This window comes from Brachypodium distachyon, chromosome 2, assembly GCF_000005505.3.
Source record: "Brachypodium distachyon strain Bd21 chromosome 2, Brachypodium_distachyon_v3.0, whole genome shotgun sequence".
Lineage (NCBI taxonomy): Eukaryota > Viridiplantae > Streptophyta > Magnoliopsida > Poales > Poaceae > Brachypodium > Brachypodium distachyon.
This window is the reverse complement of record NC_016132.3, coordinates 41,584,594-41,599,035: the sequence shown is the minus strand read 5'-3', so window position 1 is coordinate 41,599,035 and position 14,442 is coordinate 41,584,594. Positions and strand designations below refer to the sequence as shown.

Below are 14,442 nucleotides of genomic sequence, written 5' to 3'. Positions count from 1 at the left end.
TGGCTTGAGGAACGCCGGCACAACTTTCCAACGCCTCGTCAGCCTCATCCTCAAGGAACAATTGGGGAGGAACGCCGAAGTATACGTTGATGACGCCGTTATCAAAAGTCAAATTGAAGGAACTCATCCCAAGGACCTGCAGGAAACCTTCGACAATCTCCGCAAGTACGGCGTGAAGCTCAATCCGGAAAAATGCGCATTTGGAGTTCGAGGAGGAAAACTCTTAGGCTTCCTTGTCTCCCAACGGGGGATCAAGGCCAACCCGGAAGAAATTCGGGCCATCCTGAGATGGAATCTCCTCGCTCCGTCAAAGATGTGCAATAACTAGCGTAAAGAATGGCGGCCCTAGGACAATTCATCGCTCGGTCAGCCAAAAAGGGTCTCTCTTTCTTCAAAGCCCTAAGGAGCCTCGACAACTTTGAATGCACCAACGAAGCCCAGATGGCCTTTGAAGAGCTCAAGACCTATTTGTCGACCCCTCCACTTCTCACGAGCCCAAAATAGGGGGGATCCTTTGCTTCTATACCTCGCCGCGACCCCGGTCGCCGTAAGCGCGGCGCTCGTGAAGGAAGAAGATGGGTCACAACGCCCGATGTACTACGTGAGCGAAGCTTTGGGGGGAGCAAAGGGTCGATACACCCAGATCGAGAAGATCGTGTACGCCCTCCTCATGGCCTCTCGAAAGCTCCGTCATTACTTCATGGGTCATACCATCATGGTGCCAACTACCTTACCACTCAAGGAAGTCTTCGGCAACAAGGAGGCCACCGGAAGAATCACCAAATGGGCAACGAAATTGGCGCCTTTCTCGTTGGAACTCACGGCGAGAACGGCCATAAAATCCCAAGTCCTAGCTGACTTCGTGGCCGAGTGGGACACTCCACCAGCCTCGCCCGAAGAAATCACATCCAAGACTGAGCCCCCCGAACCACATTGGATAATGAGATTCGATGGCTCTAAGCGCCTCGACGGTGCGGGGGCTGGAGTTATACTCATAAGCCCCGAAGGCAAGATCTTGGAGCACGCTGCCCATCTTGACTTCAATGCCACCAACAATATGGCAGAATACGAGGCGCTACTTCTCGGACTTCGGCTGGCCAATGCCATGGGAGTCCGACGCCTTCTCATCCAAGGAGACTCTCAACTGGTGATAAACCAAATGGATAAGTCATATCAATGCCTTGATGAAAGGATGAAGAAATACATCGAAGAAGTTCGCAAGATGGAACAGTATTTCCTGGGTATGGAGGCGCGACGCATTCCACGAGGAGAAAATCACCTGGCTGACAGGTTAGCCCGAACGGCCGGTTCCAAAGAACCGCTGCCATTCGGTGCATTCTTCGAAGTAATTTGCACCCCATCCAAAAAGGAAGACGTCGACGCCCTTGACGAAGCTGCAAAGACCAGCATGGTCAACGACGCTCCACCCTCTTGAATGACACCGATTATCCGCGCCTTCAAAGACGAGGTGGACGAAGAAGCGGAAGGCCCAAGCGCCAAAACTCTGCTCGCAAAAGCCAAGATATACATCCTCCTCGACGGCATCCTATACAAGAAAGGAGCGGCCGCGTTGCTTAAGTGCATAACTCCCGACCGGGGAGCCGAGCTCCTCTTGGAAATCCATTCAGGAATATGCGACCACCATCTTGCGCCAAGAGCAACCGCGGCAAAAGCCTTACGTCAGGGATTCTATTGGCCCATCATGGTGCAAGACGCAATCACCATATTGCGGAAATGCGAAGCTTGCCAGAAAATGGCTAAGTCAATCCATGCGGCCGTGACTTCCCTGAAGAATATCCCGATAACATGGCCCTTTGCACGCTGGGGAATGGACCTCCTCGGGCCTTTCCCCGCATGCAACGGGGGCTGCAAGTACCTCGTGGTGGTGATTGATTACTTCTCCAAATGGATAAAAGCAGCGCCGCTCGGCAAGATCACGTCACAGGCTGTTCAATTTTTTTTCTGGGAAAACATCATATGCCGATATGGCGTCCCGCGAGAGCTAACCGTGGACAATGGCAAACAGTTCGACTGTGCGGAATTCATCAAATTCTGCGAATGCCTTGAGATCAAGCTGCACTTCGCATCCGTAGCTTACCCCAAAAGCAACGGCGCATGCGAAAGGGCAAATGGACTAATCCTCCAAGGACTCCGCCGAAGGGTGGAGCACATGGGGAGATGAACTCGCTAGCGTGGTATGGGGCATACGCACCTCCGTAAGCCGTTCCACGGGCCAAACACCATTCTCTTTGGTATATGGGGCCGAAGCAGTTCTTCCCGCCGAGGTCGAGTTCCGCTTCTACAACACAAGGGCATCACAAGACGACAATCAATCTTGTCGAAGAAGCTTGTGACAAATCCCTCATGAGGCACGCCGTCTACGAGCAAAGCGCCGCACGCTTCTACAACACAAGGGTGCGGGAACGAGCCTTCTCCCAAGGAGATCTCGTACTGAAAAAGAATGTCGACCCAAAACTCCAGCGCAAACTCGACCCTAAATGGGAAGGACCATACCGCATCGCCGCAATATTGGGAAATGGTGCATACCACCTCGAGAACATGAAAGGGCAAAATCTTGTCCATGCCTGGAACGGCAACAAGCTCCGGCGTTTCTACGCCTAAGGAGGACCTTCAAGGGCAATCCTTGCCGCTCCCAAAAGGAGATCATCAGCGCTCAACCGGCCTCTTCCCTACGAAACTTCGGGGGATCATAAGCGCCAACGAGGCCACGTTTACATATGGCTTATAAGTGCCCGTCGGGCCATACCTTAAGACAAGGTAGCAAGGATAAATAAAACAAGTCCTTGAGGAAAAATTAAGAGTGACACGAGACACTCACACGACTCATCGTCGTAAAAGAGCCGTTGCCCCTGTGCCGCTCATCGAGGAACGTGAAAAGGCCTCCGTTGGCCCGAGCATCCTCTAAAAATGTCCACGGACATAGGTCGCTACTAGCGACTCGTTCCTTGGTGGATCCTAGCGTGCCTCGAGGCCATCCGCCAAGTAGAACCAAGTCCCCCGAGGGCTGGAAGCTCCTTAAAACGCATTTAAGGGGAACCGTAAATATGCGAGTTATGCATGAGCTTACTTACCTCAGAGAATCATGCTACCCGTGTGCGAGACGTCGCGCGCGGGCCTGCATGATAGTAACCGGGTTAAAGCTCCATAATAATCGCGGGAAAGCATAGCTTCCTGAAGTCCGAAGAGGGAAAATCCCACATGAAATTTCCCGAATGGCAGGTCGAAATGTCCGGATCACTACCCGCATATCGATAGCGACCCTCACAAGGGTACTAGGACCCATGGCTCGTAACCATGGCCTAAGGCACCAAAGCCAAGTCGTATCCCAACGGCGACAGCAATTGATGAGACAAAAGTGTAATCATAGCAAACGATCGCGAGCTGTATAAACTGAGGAAATATAGTACTTCACAAGAAGAAAATATAGTACTCCAAGAAACACATGTTGAGCCAAGTTAACATTTCTGATAATGTCGACTACACGGTGAAACATAAGAAATACATGCTAAGCTAAGTTAACATTTCCGATGATGTTGACTACATAGTGAAGCATGAAACACAACAAAAAAGCTGCCTTACAACCTCTACGACTAAAAGCCTAAACATGCTGACCATGAGGCTAAGTCAAGTGAGGATATGCAACGTCGCATAAGTAAGCAGTTGAGGTACATCACCACCTCCGAGGGGAACGAGGCTCACGCCTCGTCATCACCCTCCTGAAGAGCGGGCTCAAGGCAACGCACAAAGCGTCGAGCCCGAGCGCGAAGAGGAGCACCCTGGTCCGCCAGAAACTTCTTCGCCCCGTGAGACATCTCACCCTCAAGCCCGCTCATCCCAGCACCGCCGTCCAGGACTGCCGCAACCGCCGACGAAACAAGTCGAGCACCCGTACTCAGGAGGCACTTCTTCACGGTAGGCTCGATGAGCTCTACCTGGAAAGTAAGCACCCTACTCACCTCATCCATCGTGCGACACGAAGGAAGGTCCGGCTGGGAAACGCTCCTCAAGCAAATCATCGTGTCCCGAATCTCGGTGGCCTGAGGAAGCAAAAGCGAAACCACCTCGGGACGACGATCCGAAGGAGGGCGAGCACGAGAAGCGAGCATCGGGCCGTCACTCGCTGCAGCCAACTCCACCTTGAGGGAAGCAGCCTCTGCTCGAGCGTGCTCCCTATCAAGGTTGGCCACCACCAAGTCCTCCTCAACTCGGTGAGTCTTCGCAAGCTCGTCCGCCTGGCGCTCCTCAGCAAGCCGAGCCCTGGTCTCCATGGCCATGAGCTCCGCCGAAACGCAGGAAAGCTCGGCCTCCACGGCCTCGCACCGCAACCTCTCAGAAGCCAACTCGCTCAAGGCAAGGGTTGACTTGGACATCTCCACGTCCAAAGCGGCAGAAAGCTCCCCCACCTGAGTCTTGAGGGCAGGAAGGGCACCCACGGCCTCGACCAAACCCCTCACCTACAAAGAAGACGGAGTTTTAGCCCAAAAGCAAAACTGAAACACCGAGGGAGGCATGTCACGTACGCTCACCAGCTGCAGTGTCGCGAGAGGATCTCTCACCCCATCCTCGGTCGTCGGAAGCTCTCCGCCCCTCGCTTGAGTCAAGGGCTCGCCCTCAGGAACCTCGGGAGCCGCGACCGTCGCACCTGAAAGGAACCAAGGAAACCGTGTCATAAGCTTCAAAGAAGATCGACACCGCCAAAGAGAAAGGCGCTCACCCGAGGTAGGAGCATCCTCCTCAAGACGCTCGCGACCGATGGAGAACACCGGGACGCCCGCATCGCTGGCTCCGGTCGACAACTCCACCACCGAGTCGCTCTGCGGCCGAAGCCCTGTCTCGCGAGTGAAGGCCTCAACCTCGTGGCTCGAAGGAGGAAGCACGTGCTCAAGTCCAATCTTCCCCTTCATGTGCAGGTCCAAGGTCACCCTCAAAGGGGACCTCGACTCGCCCACGACAAGATCCGCCGAATCCGCCGGGGCATAGTCGTAAGAAGGAGAAGGAGTGGGGGGAGCTTTCCTCTTGCATCCGCTTGACGGATGAGGTACCTTGGGAACCGGCACAACATGAGGCGCCCTGCCATCACCATCTCCTCCATGAGGTCGCGAAAGCTCCTTTCGTCGGACACCTCCTTGATCTTGGTCACCTTCCAAAGGTCGGTCGACCTAAGCTCGCCTGGGTGAGGCACCTCCTTGAGGCCTCCAGCCCCTGGGTGTCGAGGAAGATCACCTGAGTGTCGAAGACGCGTCTTCAAAGCTCGAAGGAAAAACCACTAGGACTCCCACTTGTCGAACAGCTTCACCGTGCTCCTCCCCGGCATGAGCAGAAAGTCGTCTCCAAAGCCGGAACGAAGCCTCAGGTTCACCGAACCGAATGCGCTCAGGGTAAAGCCGTCAGGAGTGAGCGACTCCCTCACCTCCACGGTGAAGTAGAACAGCAGCAGCTTCATCGAAGGCTCCTCGTGAAGCGCCGTCTCGCACAGCCAGCGGAACACGTTCAACTTCAAGATCGCCGAATGGTGAAGTTGGGCCAACTCGATGCCGTACGTCTCCAAGAACTCCATCAGGAAGGGGTGGACGAGCATACACAAGCCGGCATGGAACCAGGTCGAAAACACCACAATGCACCCTGGACGCCGCTTGTGATCGAGCTTGAACTCCTCCTCGTCGGGCAAGATACCGTCCCCCTTGGGGAAGTATCCCGCCTCCTCCAGCTGGACAAGGTCCTCAAGGCTCGTCGAAGATGGGAGAAGGTAGTCGTGAGCCCAACCGCTCTCCATCGGAGCCATCGGGACCAACGGAGGATCCCCATGCGGACGAAAGGCGACCTTCTTCTTCTTCCTCGACGGTCGTTTTGCCGCGCGCTCCGTCGCGGACCCCCTGGACAGCCCCCTCTCGGTTGCGGGCTCGGCATCGGGACCCGCCATCTCACCTATGCAAGCAAGGAATCAACGGTTACCAAGAGAGTACGGGAAATCACAAAGAGACTAGCAACAAAAAGAAAGAGAAAAGAGGCCAAGCCTCGCGGGCCGACGCCCTCGGCCTGCCCACACAAAAAAAAATGACGAAGGGGAGCCCCGGCTCCACAGGCCTCCGACACAATCGCTCCTCGGCCCGCTCGCGCTCACTGTCAAAAAAAAGAAAGACAGAGCAAACTGCGGTCCACGCTCGCGGGGTGTTCGACGCAATGCCCCCGTGCCGCGCGCACCCTGCTGACACGCCGCCCGCACTCCCGCCGCGCGCCCTAAGCTACGGCGCCATGTGCATCCGCCCGCCGTGCCGCCAGCCCCTACCGCAGTGACGCGCGCCCTCGCTGCCGTACCGCGCGCACCCGCCCTCACTGCGCGCCCCGAGCCGATCTGCCGCGTGCGCGCGTCCAGCCACAATACCACGCATGCACCGAAGGCACTCGACGGAATGCCGAAAGGGCTCGCCGGCGCCCGAGGAAGCCAAACTCAGGCATGAGTGCTCTCGCCTCACCTTCACATGGACAGGGAAGAGGCGGCCAGCGTCGAGGGTCTCCCGGGAAGATTTGAAGGCAGCTCCTACACCTTGCTTCGAGGGGCGTCGCGCGCGCGCCTCGTTCCCACGATGCCTCGACGACGACAAGCCTCCGCAGCGGCTCCCTAGCAGCCAATACGACTGCCGTAACGGCCAAGGTGTGGCTAAAAGAACCTGCAAACACCAAGCTCCGGAGAAATCTCGGTGCCGGAGAAGTCGGACAAGGCCGGTGTGATGCTTCCCCATGAACCCCTGGTTCCATTTTATAGGCCCTAAGGGCATCCTTGGCGTCCACGCCGGCCAACCGGAGGTCGACACCTCGCTCCTTGCCACTGTGAAACAAGACAAGGAAGGGAAAATCAAGGAAGGAAGGCCTCCTCTTTTCCCTAAAGAGGAGCGGCCCGGCCAAAAGGAGGCGCCCCGCACCCGGGCCCCCGCGTCCTCGCCTCGCCGGCATCGGCGCCGGTGACGCCCAACGCCTGCAAAAGTCGGGGAAGGCACCCTTTCGGTCCCCCTCGTACGAAGGAGGAAGACAGCCAGGGGCCGTCCGATCTAGGGCGCCCCCACGACCGTGGCCGTCGGATCCAGCAACATAACCCCGAACCGGTATCGGGCCTTGTTGGGCCATGGCCCAGCTACGACCCAAAAAATCGGCCCAGGTAAAAAAAAAGAAAAAGGAGGAAGCCCGCTCGCGCCGGCCCAGAAACCGAATTTGGGGAAATTGCAGCCGAGCCCTCGAAAATTTTGGGGAGACCCTCAGGGTCCCTGATTTTTGCAAAATAGTCCTTTGGGACACCGGTTTTCTAGCAGAGAGGCCCCTAGGGTCCCGGTTTTTGCTAAAATACCCCCCGAAATCCAATTTTTCCCAACGAAGACCACCGGAGGCATGGAATCTCCCCGAAAACAACTCCAAGGCTCCTTTTTTGCAGGAAAGCCACCAAAGTACCATTTCTTCTCGCAAACGGAAGATCTCGGGAGTCTCGCATCAAAGGTTGACTCGAAGGCATTCTCAATGCCTCCAGCTCAAGGGGGCTACTGTTGTAGTAAAATAAAACCCTTATATGGGCCGGGCCGTAAATCCTACGTGGCGACGACCAAGTCAACATTTCGCAAGCACGAGTCAAGATGCCCACGTGGCGCGGTCAATCCTACGTGGCAAAAGAAGACTAGTCAACTAGTCAAGCCTCTCATGCCATGGTCAAAGGGTCAAATGAGCTAGAGTAGCGGGCAAGAAAGGTGTGAGGAGGGGGCCCTTAGTCCATGGATGGACCAAGCTCTATTTTTCTCACATGGTGCACACAAAAGCTATGGACCAAAAAAACTACTTTTATCATTTTGCCCCCACTTTTCTCTCTCCCTCAAGGGTAGTCATGGTCTTTTGTCATGGACCCCTAGGCTATAAATACCCCCAATGGGGGCATGTACCATTCACTCTCACTTGAATAAACTCAAGGGGGAGGGCTGGAGAGCCTTTTTGAGAGGAGTTCTAGTTTCGGGATTTCGGGAAGCCTCGTTCGGGCCGAGCCCGAAGGAGGGGGAGTCGGGTTAGAGTCTTAAGGGTATATCGACCTCACTACTTGGGAAGCCTCGTTTGGCCCAAGTACGAGGCGTCCCCTTTCGACCTCTCGCTAAGTGTTTCGGGGAGCCTCGATCGACCCGAACGCTTTGGCTAACGACCCACTCGAAGCCTCTCCTAACATAGGACTAAGTCGCACCTGCAGGGTCGACCGAACATATTAAAAAAATATCGACGTGTCAACTTGTCTAGTGTACGGCGACCTTCGCTATAAGGCCGGCGTACACGTCCTACTTTTATACTCGCACTTGTGCCATCGAGTTTTGGCACCCCTTACTCTAATTGTTGTCGAGAACAACAACAGTCAACAATGTGCAGCCAATTATGGAAGATAACTTAGACGATGTTGCGACGGCCAATAAAATCACACGAGAGTACGCTTAAAACCAGACTGAAGTTTTGTAGGCCACTCATTTGACGACGCAACAATATAACTTAGGAGATTCTCGAACCATACTTTCCACCCCAATTCTCAAATTCACCTCACACGTGCTGTACCCGTTCCACAAAGGTTGTCTAGTTTAAAACCGTGCCAATTTTTATGAAACATGAAGAGGACATCCAAAGTGAAAATCGACAGTAAAATTGTGCATAATCAAATCAAGACCAGAATTGCATAATCGAATCAAGACTATTCTATCCATCATCATTAGGCAAACGAAATGCGGGCCCGGTTTTCTGAAATCTGAAAAGAAAAGAAAAACCCCTTAAGAAAAGAAAAGAAAAGAAAAAGGCCCAATCACCCCCTCATCCCAAAATCCTCCTCTTCACCCCGTCCGACCCAAAGCCCCAGCGCCGCCGAAACCCCCGCGCCTCTCTGTCTCACCGAAGAACGCCTGTCACCTAGAAGCCCTTCCACTGGACTGGGCGTGGAGTGGAGATCCACCGGGGCGCGATTCCTTCCTTCGGTAAGGAAGCCCTAGTTTGCCTGAACTGTTCTCCGTCCTGCCCATGACTTCTCTTTGGTGAGACCAATCAAATCCAACCAGATCTTTCATCTTCTTCTCCAGGATCCATCTCGGTTTCTCTACCTGCGGAGCAAGAGTTGGGTACTTCACTAGGTGAAAGATGGGTATCCTTGAGAGGATCAAGGAGATTGAGGCCGAGATGGCTCGGACGCAGAAAAATAAAGCAACAGGTTGTGTTGTCTTGACTGCCTCTGGAAATACTACCGTGCAATCCTTGCTCATCCCAGAGTACTGTTTGTTCTTTTATGTTGTTTTGGGTGAAATTGTACTGTACACTCTTCTAGTGATGGATTGGAATATAACTTGGGGGGATTTGGTGGAAGTGAAATGGGCAGCTTAGGATATATGCTGGTTTCGGCTTCCTTGGATCATCAATTGCTACTTTGGGCCATGCTATCTATGTTTCCGGACCTCTGGTAGAAAACTTTAAGACATTTATTTTGTTTTGTAGCTAGAATTTCTCATCATATGGACGTTCAGTGCTTTAGAGATATATCGGTCAATATTTCTGATCATGCTTATTCGTGCACCCACTGGTGGACTTATAGTAATTCTGAATTTGCAGACAAATGGTTATCCCACTTGGTCATGCACTTCCATGTAATTCATGACTACTAGATTCAAGAACAATCCTTTTACAATGTTATATGTTTGTATTTTAAGTCAACTAATTGTTTATTGTATATCCATATTTATGCATTTTGTGATGAATGCATACAATACTGTATATACAAATGGGTGTGCCTTTCACAAAATATATAAGCCAAGGCTATTGATCATATAACTGCCAAAACAATGCACAAAAGCTAACAAGTGAGGAACTGATATACATTTATGTTTGCAATTTATGTCTCATTCTGTAACTTCTGTTATTAACAAGGCAATGTTTGGTCTATCGATGACTATCTGTTGTTTATCCTAATTGTGTAGCATGTCATGGCAGTATGTTATATCATATATTTAAGTTTCGCTTCCATAATTTAGGGACTAACCTTTCTTCCCTATTGCCACACAGAATATCATCTTGGACAACTGAAAGCAAAAATTGCAAAGTTGAGGACACAATTATTGGAGCCTCCAAAGGTATTTATGAGTTACGGTGGTACACGATTCTCTTCCATTTTGTGTATTTAATAGATTTTCTGTTGTAATGTTTGCAACAAATTGGATGACCATGCAAAAGTATTCTTTTGGTTTTTGCAAGTCAGTCATTACTAAAACCTTCCATCCCCTTCAACTTCAAAGATTTTTTAGTAACATACTCCAAAAAGGAGAAATTGTTTTCACATGTATGTTCCTTGAATTTGTGTGGTCACATCAGCCATCTCATTTTGGTGACATAGGGCGCAAGCGCAGGAGGAGAAGGTTTTGAAGTCACAAAGTTCGGGCATGGTCGTGTTGCACTTATAGGGTTTCCCAGGTCTCTTTCTTATGCCTACAAATTGAGTACTATAGTATTGTGTTTCAAGCCTTCGGTTTGTAGAACTTATTTTATGATTCTCGTGTTCTGTTATAGTCAGTGGGAGAAGCTAGCAGTGTCTTCCGAATATATCATCTGCTTCCTTGTATTCTTGACACATGCCCTTCTTTCTATTGTCCAACATTAATCCCATGTCCTTTTTTATATGGTTACTAACTTGAGGTGCAAGTTTCTTCTGTCTACTGCAATGCATATAAGTCTCAGTCTAGTTATCTTGTTGCAGTGTTGGTAAATCAACCCTTTTAACTATGCTCACTGGGACACACTCTGAAGCTGCATCATATGAGTTCACAACCCTCACTTGCATTCCTGGTATTATCAATTACAATGATACCAAAATCCAGCTTCTTGATCTTCCTGGTATCATTGAAGGAGCCTCTGAAGGCAAGGGGCGTGGTAGGCAGGTAAATGCTGTTTGTTTGTGGTGTGTCCTTAGTTTTTAGGCATAATTCACTCGATGATATTACTTCCGATATTACATTTTTTATTCCGCTATTCAGGTTATCGCGGTCGCCAAGTCATCAGATCTTGTGCTGATGGTTCTGGACGCCTCAAAAGTAAGTAGTGCAGCTGTATCAGCTGGATTCGTTGCTTGCACATTCCTATTTGTTCAATCCTTTAGGAATGATAAGTTTGTTTAAGTCCAATGAATATTTATGTTTTGGATAAGTGGAAAAGGCAAGAGAACGGAAACATGTTCTGGACTCTGGGTCCTTTTGGGTGGTGTGCTCCCTACTTCATCAACAGAATATACCATTCTAGTCCCTATAATGTGGGTCTAGTTCTCAGTAACAGCTAAGAATATCAACCATTTCATACCAGAATTCACTCTAGTACAAAGTTCTGATCTAATCCTTTCCATTACCATCTTTTAAAGTTATCTTATTCTGGAGAAATTTTAGGCTACAAAATGGAAGTTAAATAAAACGAAATTGGAGACTAATGAGAAAAAGGGTTAAAGAAAGGCATAGCTTGAAAAGTAAGAGAAAAATGCAGGTGGGGTTGGTCTTTAAAAGGACAAAATTAGGAACAAAAACTGTTACTCCTCCGGCCGGAATTACTTGTCACTGATTTAGTACAACTTTGTACTAAATCTGGGACAAGTAATACGGGTCAGAGGGAGTAAAAAAGATAACATGGTAGTACAGGACTTGGCTAGCTAATATGGAGTTCCCTTTGCTTTGATGTTTTTAGCTTTTCTAGAGCAAAAGCCTGTAATATTACTAGTATGTTGGACATCAAATTTATTATTCTTCACGTGTGTTTATTGGCTGAGATATTGCTAAATTGTTAAAGATATAGACTCATATTTCATCTTTAAGTAATTGCAACAGTTATTTGGAACTTCTTGCAAATCTTAATGCAGCAGGAGTTTGGGTGGATATGTTAAAAAAAAAGAATATCTAATTACTTGCAATCTTCCCCTTTTTATGTGATGATGAAATGATGATTGCACATGATCCAGGCTTTACCTGAGTTCTATTTGCTTATTGTTGTTCTAAATTTCTTTTCAGAGTGAAGGACATCGCCAAATTTTGACTAGAGAACTGGAAGCTGTTGGACTCCGTCTTAACAAAAGGCCTCCTCAGGTATATATTTGTTTAGCCACTTAGTGTGAAGTGTGAACCTTCAGTATTGAAACAAGACATTTGTTTCATCACGCAAAATAATTTCAACACAGTATATGTGACAAGAGCCGCTCCAAAACTGAATGAACTCTTCTTTTCTGTGCTGGGAGTGTGTTTCCAAGTACAACCTTCAAAGAAGTCGAAAATTTGTTTTACCAAATCCTACATCTTACTACCTTCCATCACTACTCCTCAATGCAATATGGTCATATGCTTATTCGTGAACATCAAGAATCAATTATCCAGAAACAAATAACAGCTCAAAAGAGATGTAATCATGTATGTGAACAATCTTACATAAAGTTCATATTCTATCATCTCAAAACACTTGACTAAAAAATGGTATTTTCTATTGATTGTTGAATTTAGTCCATCTTTTATGAGAAATAGAATTGTGTGCATTACATACTTAGTTAATAAAGTGAACTAAATTTAGTCGGACTAGGAGATGGAGGGAAATTGGATCAAACATAAATGGTTGGCATAGTGTGGAGCTATCAGCATTGTGAGATCACTTTTTAGTGAACATGTAGTACAACTATTTTATTACGTGATACTTTTGTTTTCCAACCTACAGGTGCTAACCTGAACTGTGTGTCTACAACCAACTCTACTAGTCAGTCTTACCATGTCCGATGGCTTCCTCCTGAATGAGGCCAAAGGGTTGTCATTTGTTCTGTTATAAACCCTGCTGATAACTTCTGTCTGATGATTACAAAGAACTTAATATATTCATTTGTTCTTTATATCTTTTCCTGGTTGACAAATCATTTTTTTGTGTACAAACAGATATACTTTAAGAGGAAGAAGACTGGGGGGATTTCTTTCAACAGCACAGCACCTTTAACTCATATTGATGAGAAGCTCTGCTATCAGATACTGCACGAGTACAAAATTCATAATGCAGAGGTGTGTGCATATTTGTTACTGTGTATGTGTGTACCTTTTTCAATTAACTCAACTGGTTGTCTGGTTGGTTTATTTTAGGTGTTATTTCGCGAAGATGCTACTGTGGATGATCTCATTGATGTCATTGAAGGAAATCGGAAGTACATTAAGTGTGTTTATGTATATAACAAGATCGATGTTGTTGGTATCGATGATGTGGATAATCTTGCTCGGCAACCAAATTCACTTGTGATTAGCTGCAATTTGGAGGTATGTTTCATCTTTCTCATGCCGAGACTTCCATATACTTCTTGGTTGTTTGTAGTATGTTAGAAGTTGCTTACTAAATTGTTGTCCAGCATATTTGAAATCACTGTCTGCCCAGATGTTGTAATTGAAACTATTTCTTCTACACAGTTGAACTTGGACAGGCTGTTAGCAAGAATGTGGGAGGAAATGGGTCTAGTGAGAGTGTATACAAAGCCGCAGGGCCAACAGCCTGATTTTGGAGATCCAGTTGTTCTTTCTACTGTAAATTTTCTTTCTCCCATTCCTTCAACTTTATGCTGTTCTAAGTAGTACAGACTGTTTGATGCCTCCAGTTTTATGCCATCAGGATAGAGGTGGCTGCACGGTTGAAGACTTCTGCAATCATATCCATAGGAGCTTGCTTAAGGATGTAAAATATGTGCTTGTGTGGGGAACCAGCGCAAGACATTATCCGCAGCATTGTGGCCTTGGGCATGGTCTTCAAGACGAGGATGTGGTCCAAATCGTGAAGAAGAAGGTTGTTCCCTGTCTTAGGCATAGTTCATCACATCTTAAAGAAAAAACACCTTTTTTCAGTTTCAATAAAAGTGTACCCTGGCTGTTATCAATTGCCACGACGACACTAACCTGTGATCTACAATTTTCAGGAGAAGGAGGAGGGCGGACGAGGCCGTTTCAAGTCACACACCAATGCACCTGATCGGATATCTGACAGGGTGAAGAAAGCTCCTCTGAAAACATGATCTGATCGTTGAGCTTGACCTGTGGCTTCTCCCAATGGACCGAACAACCTGCGAACCAGTTGAGCCGGATGCTACTTCGCGCAGCCCTAATTTTTGCGGCAGAAAAGGGCCATATTTGAGTACTCACCTAGCTATCCAACTTCCATCTCTGCACAATTTTACGAAAATTGCTGCCTTTATTCAGATAGTATATGTACTCTCCTGCCATGTATTAGGCTTGTGTTGCCGTACAAGTGCTTTTGCCAGGAACCTTTGCGAAGGAGTTACCTACCTGTTGTTGCTATTATACCTGTGTTTGGAACATGCGAAGGAACCCTATTATTAGTAACATTTTACTGCTATCTTGATTGAGAAAATGATGCTGCTTCATTGAC

General features: G+C 48.7%; 1 protein-coding gene across 1 annotated transcript; it reads left to right on the top strand.

Annotated features, from left to right (window-relative positions):
- Positions 1-8,823: 8,823 nt before the first annotated feature.
- Positions 8,824-14,424, top strand: LOC100841942 (developmentally-regulated G-protein 2). Its single transcript, XM_024458398.1, has 12 exons — positions 8,824-8,999; positions 9,102-9,229; positions 10,075-10,142; positions 10,403-10,479; positions 10,763-10,943; positions 11,040-11,096; positions 12,054-12,128; positions 12,957-13,076; positions 13,155-13,325; positions 13,473-13,586; positions 13,672-13,842; positions 13,973-14,424. Exons 2-12 carry the CDS (start codon positions 9,160-9,162, stop codon positions 14,066-14,068), a joined length of 1,200 nt encoding a protein of 399 aa, XP_024314166.1. The 5' UTR covers positions 8,824-8,999; positions 9,102-9,159; the 3' UTR covers positions 14,069-14,424.
- The last annotated feature ends 18 nt before the right edge of the window (positions 14,425-14,442 follow it).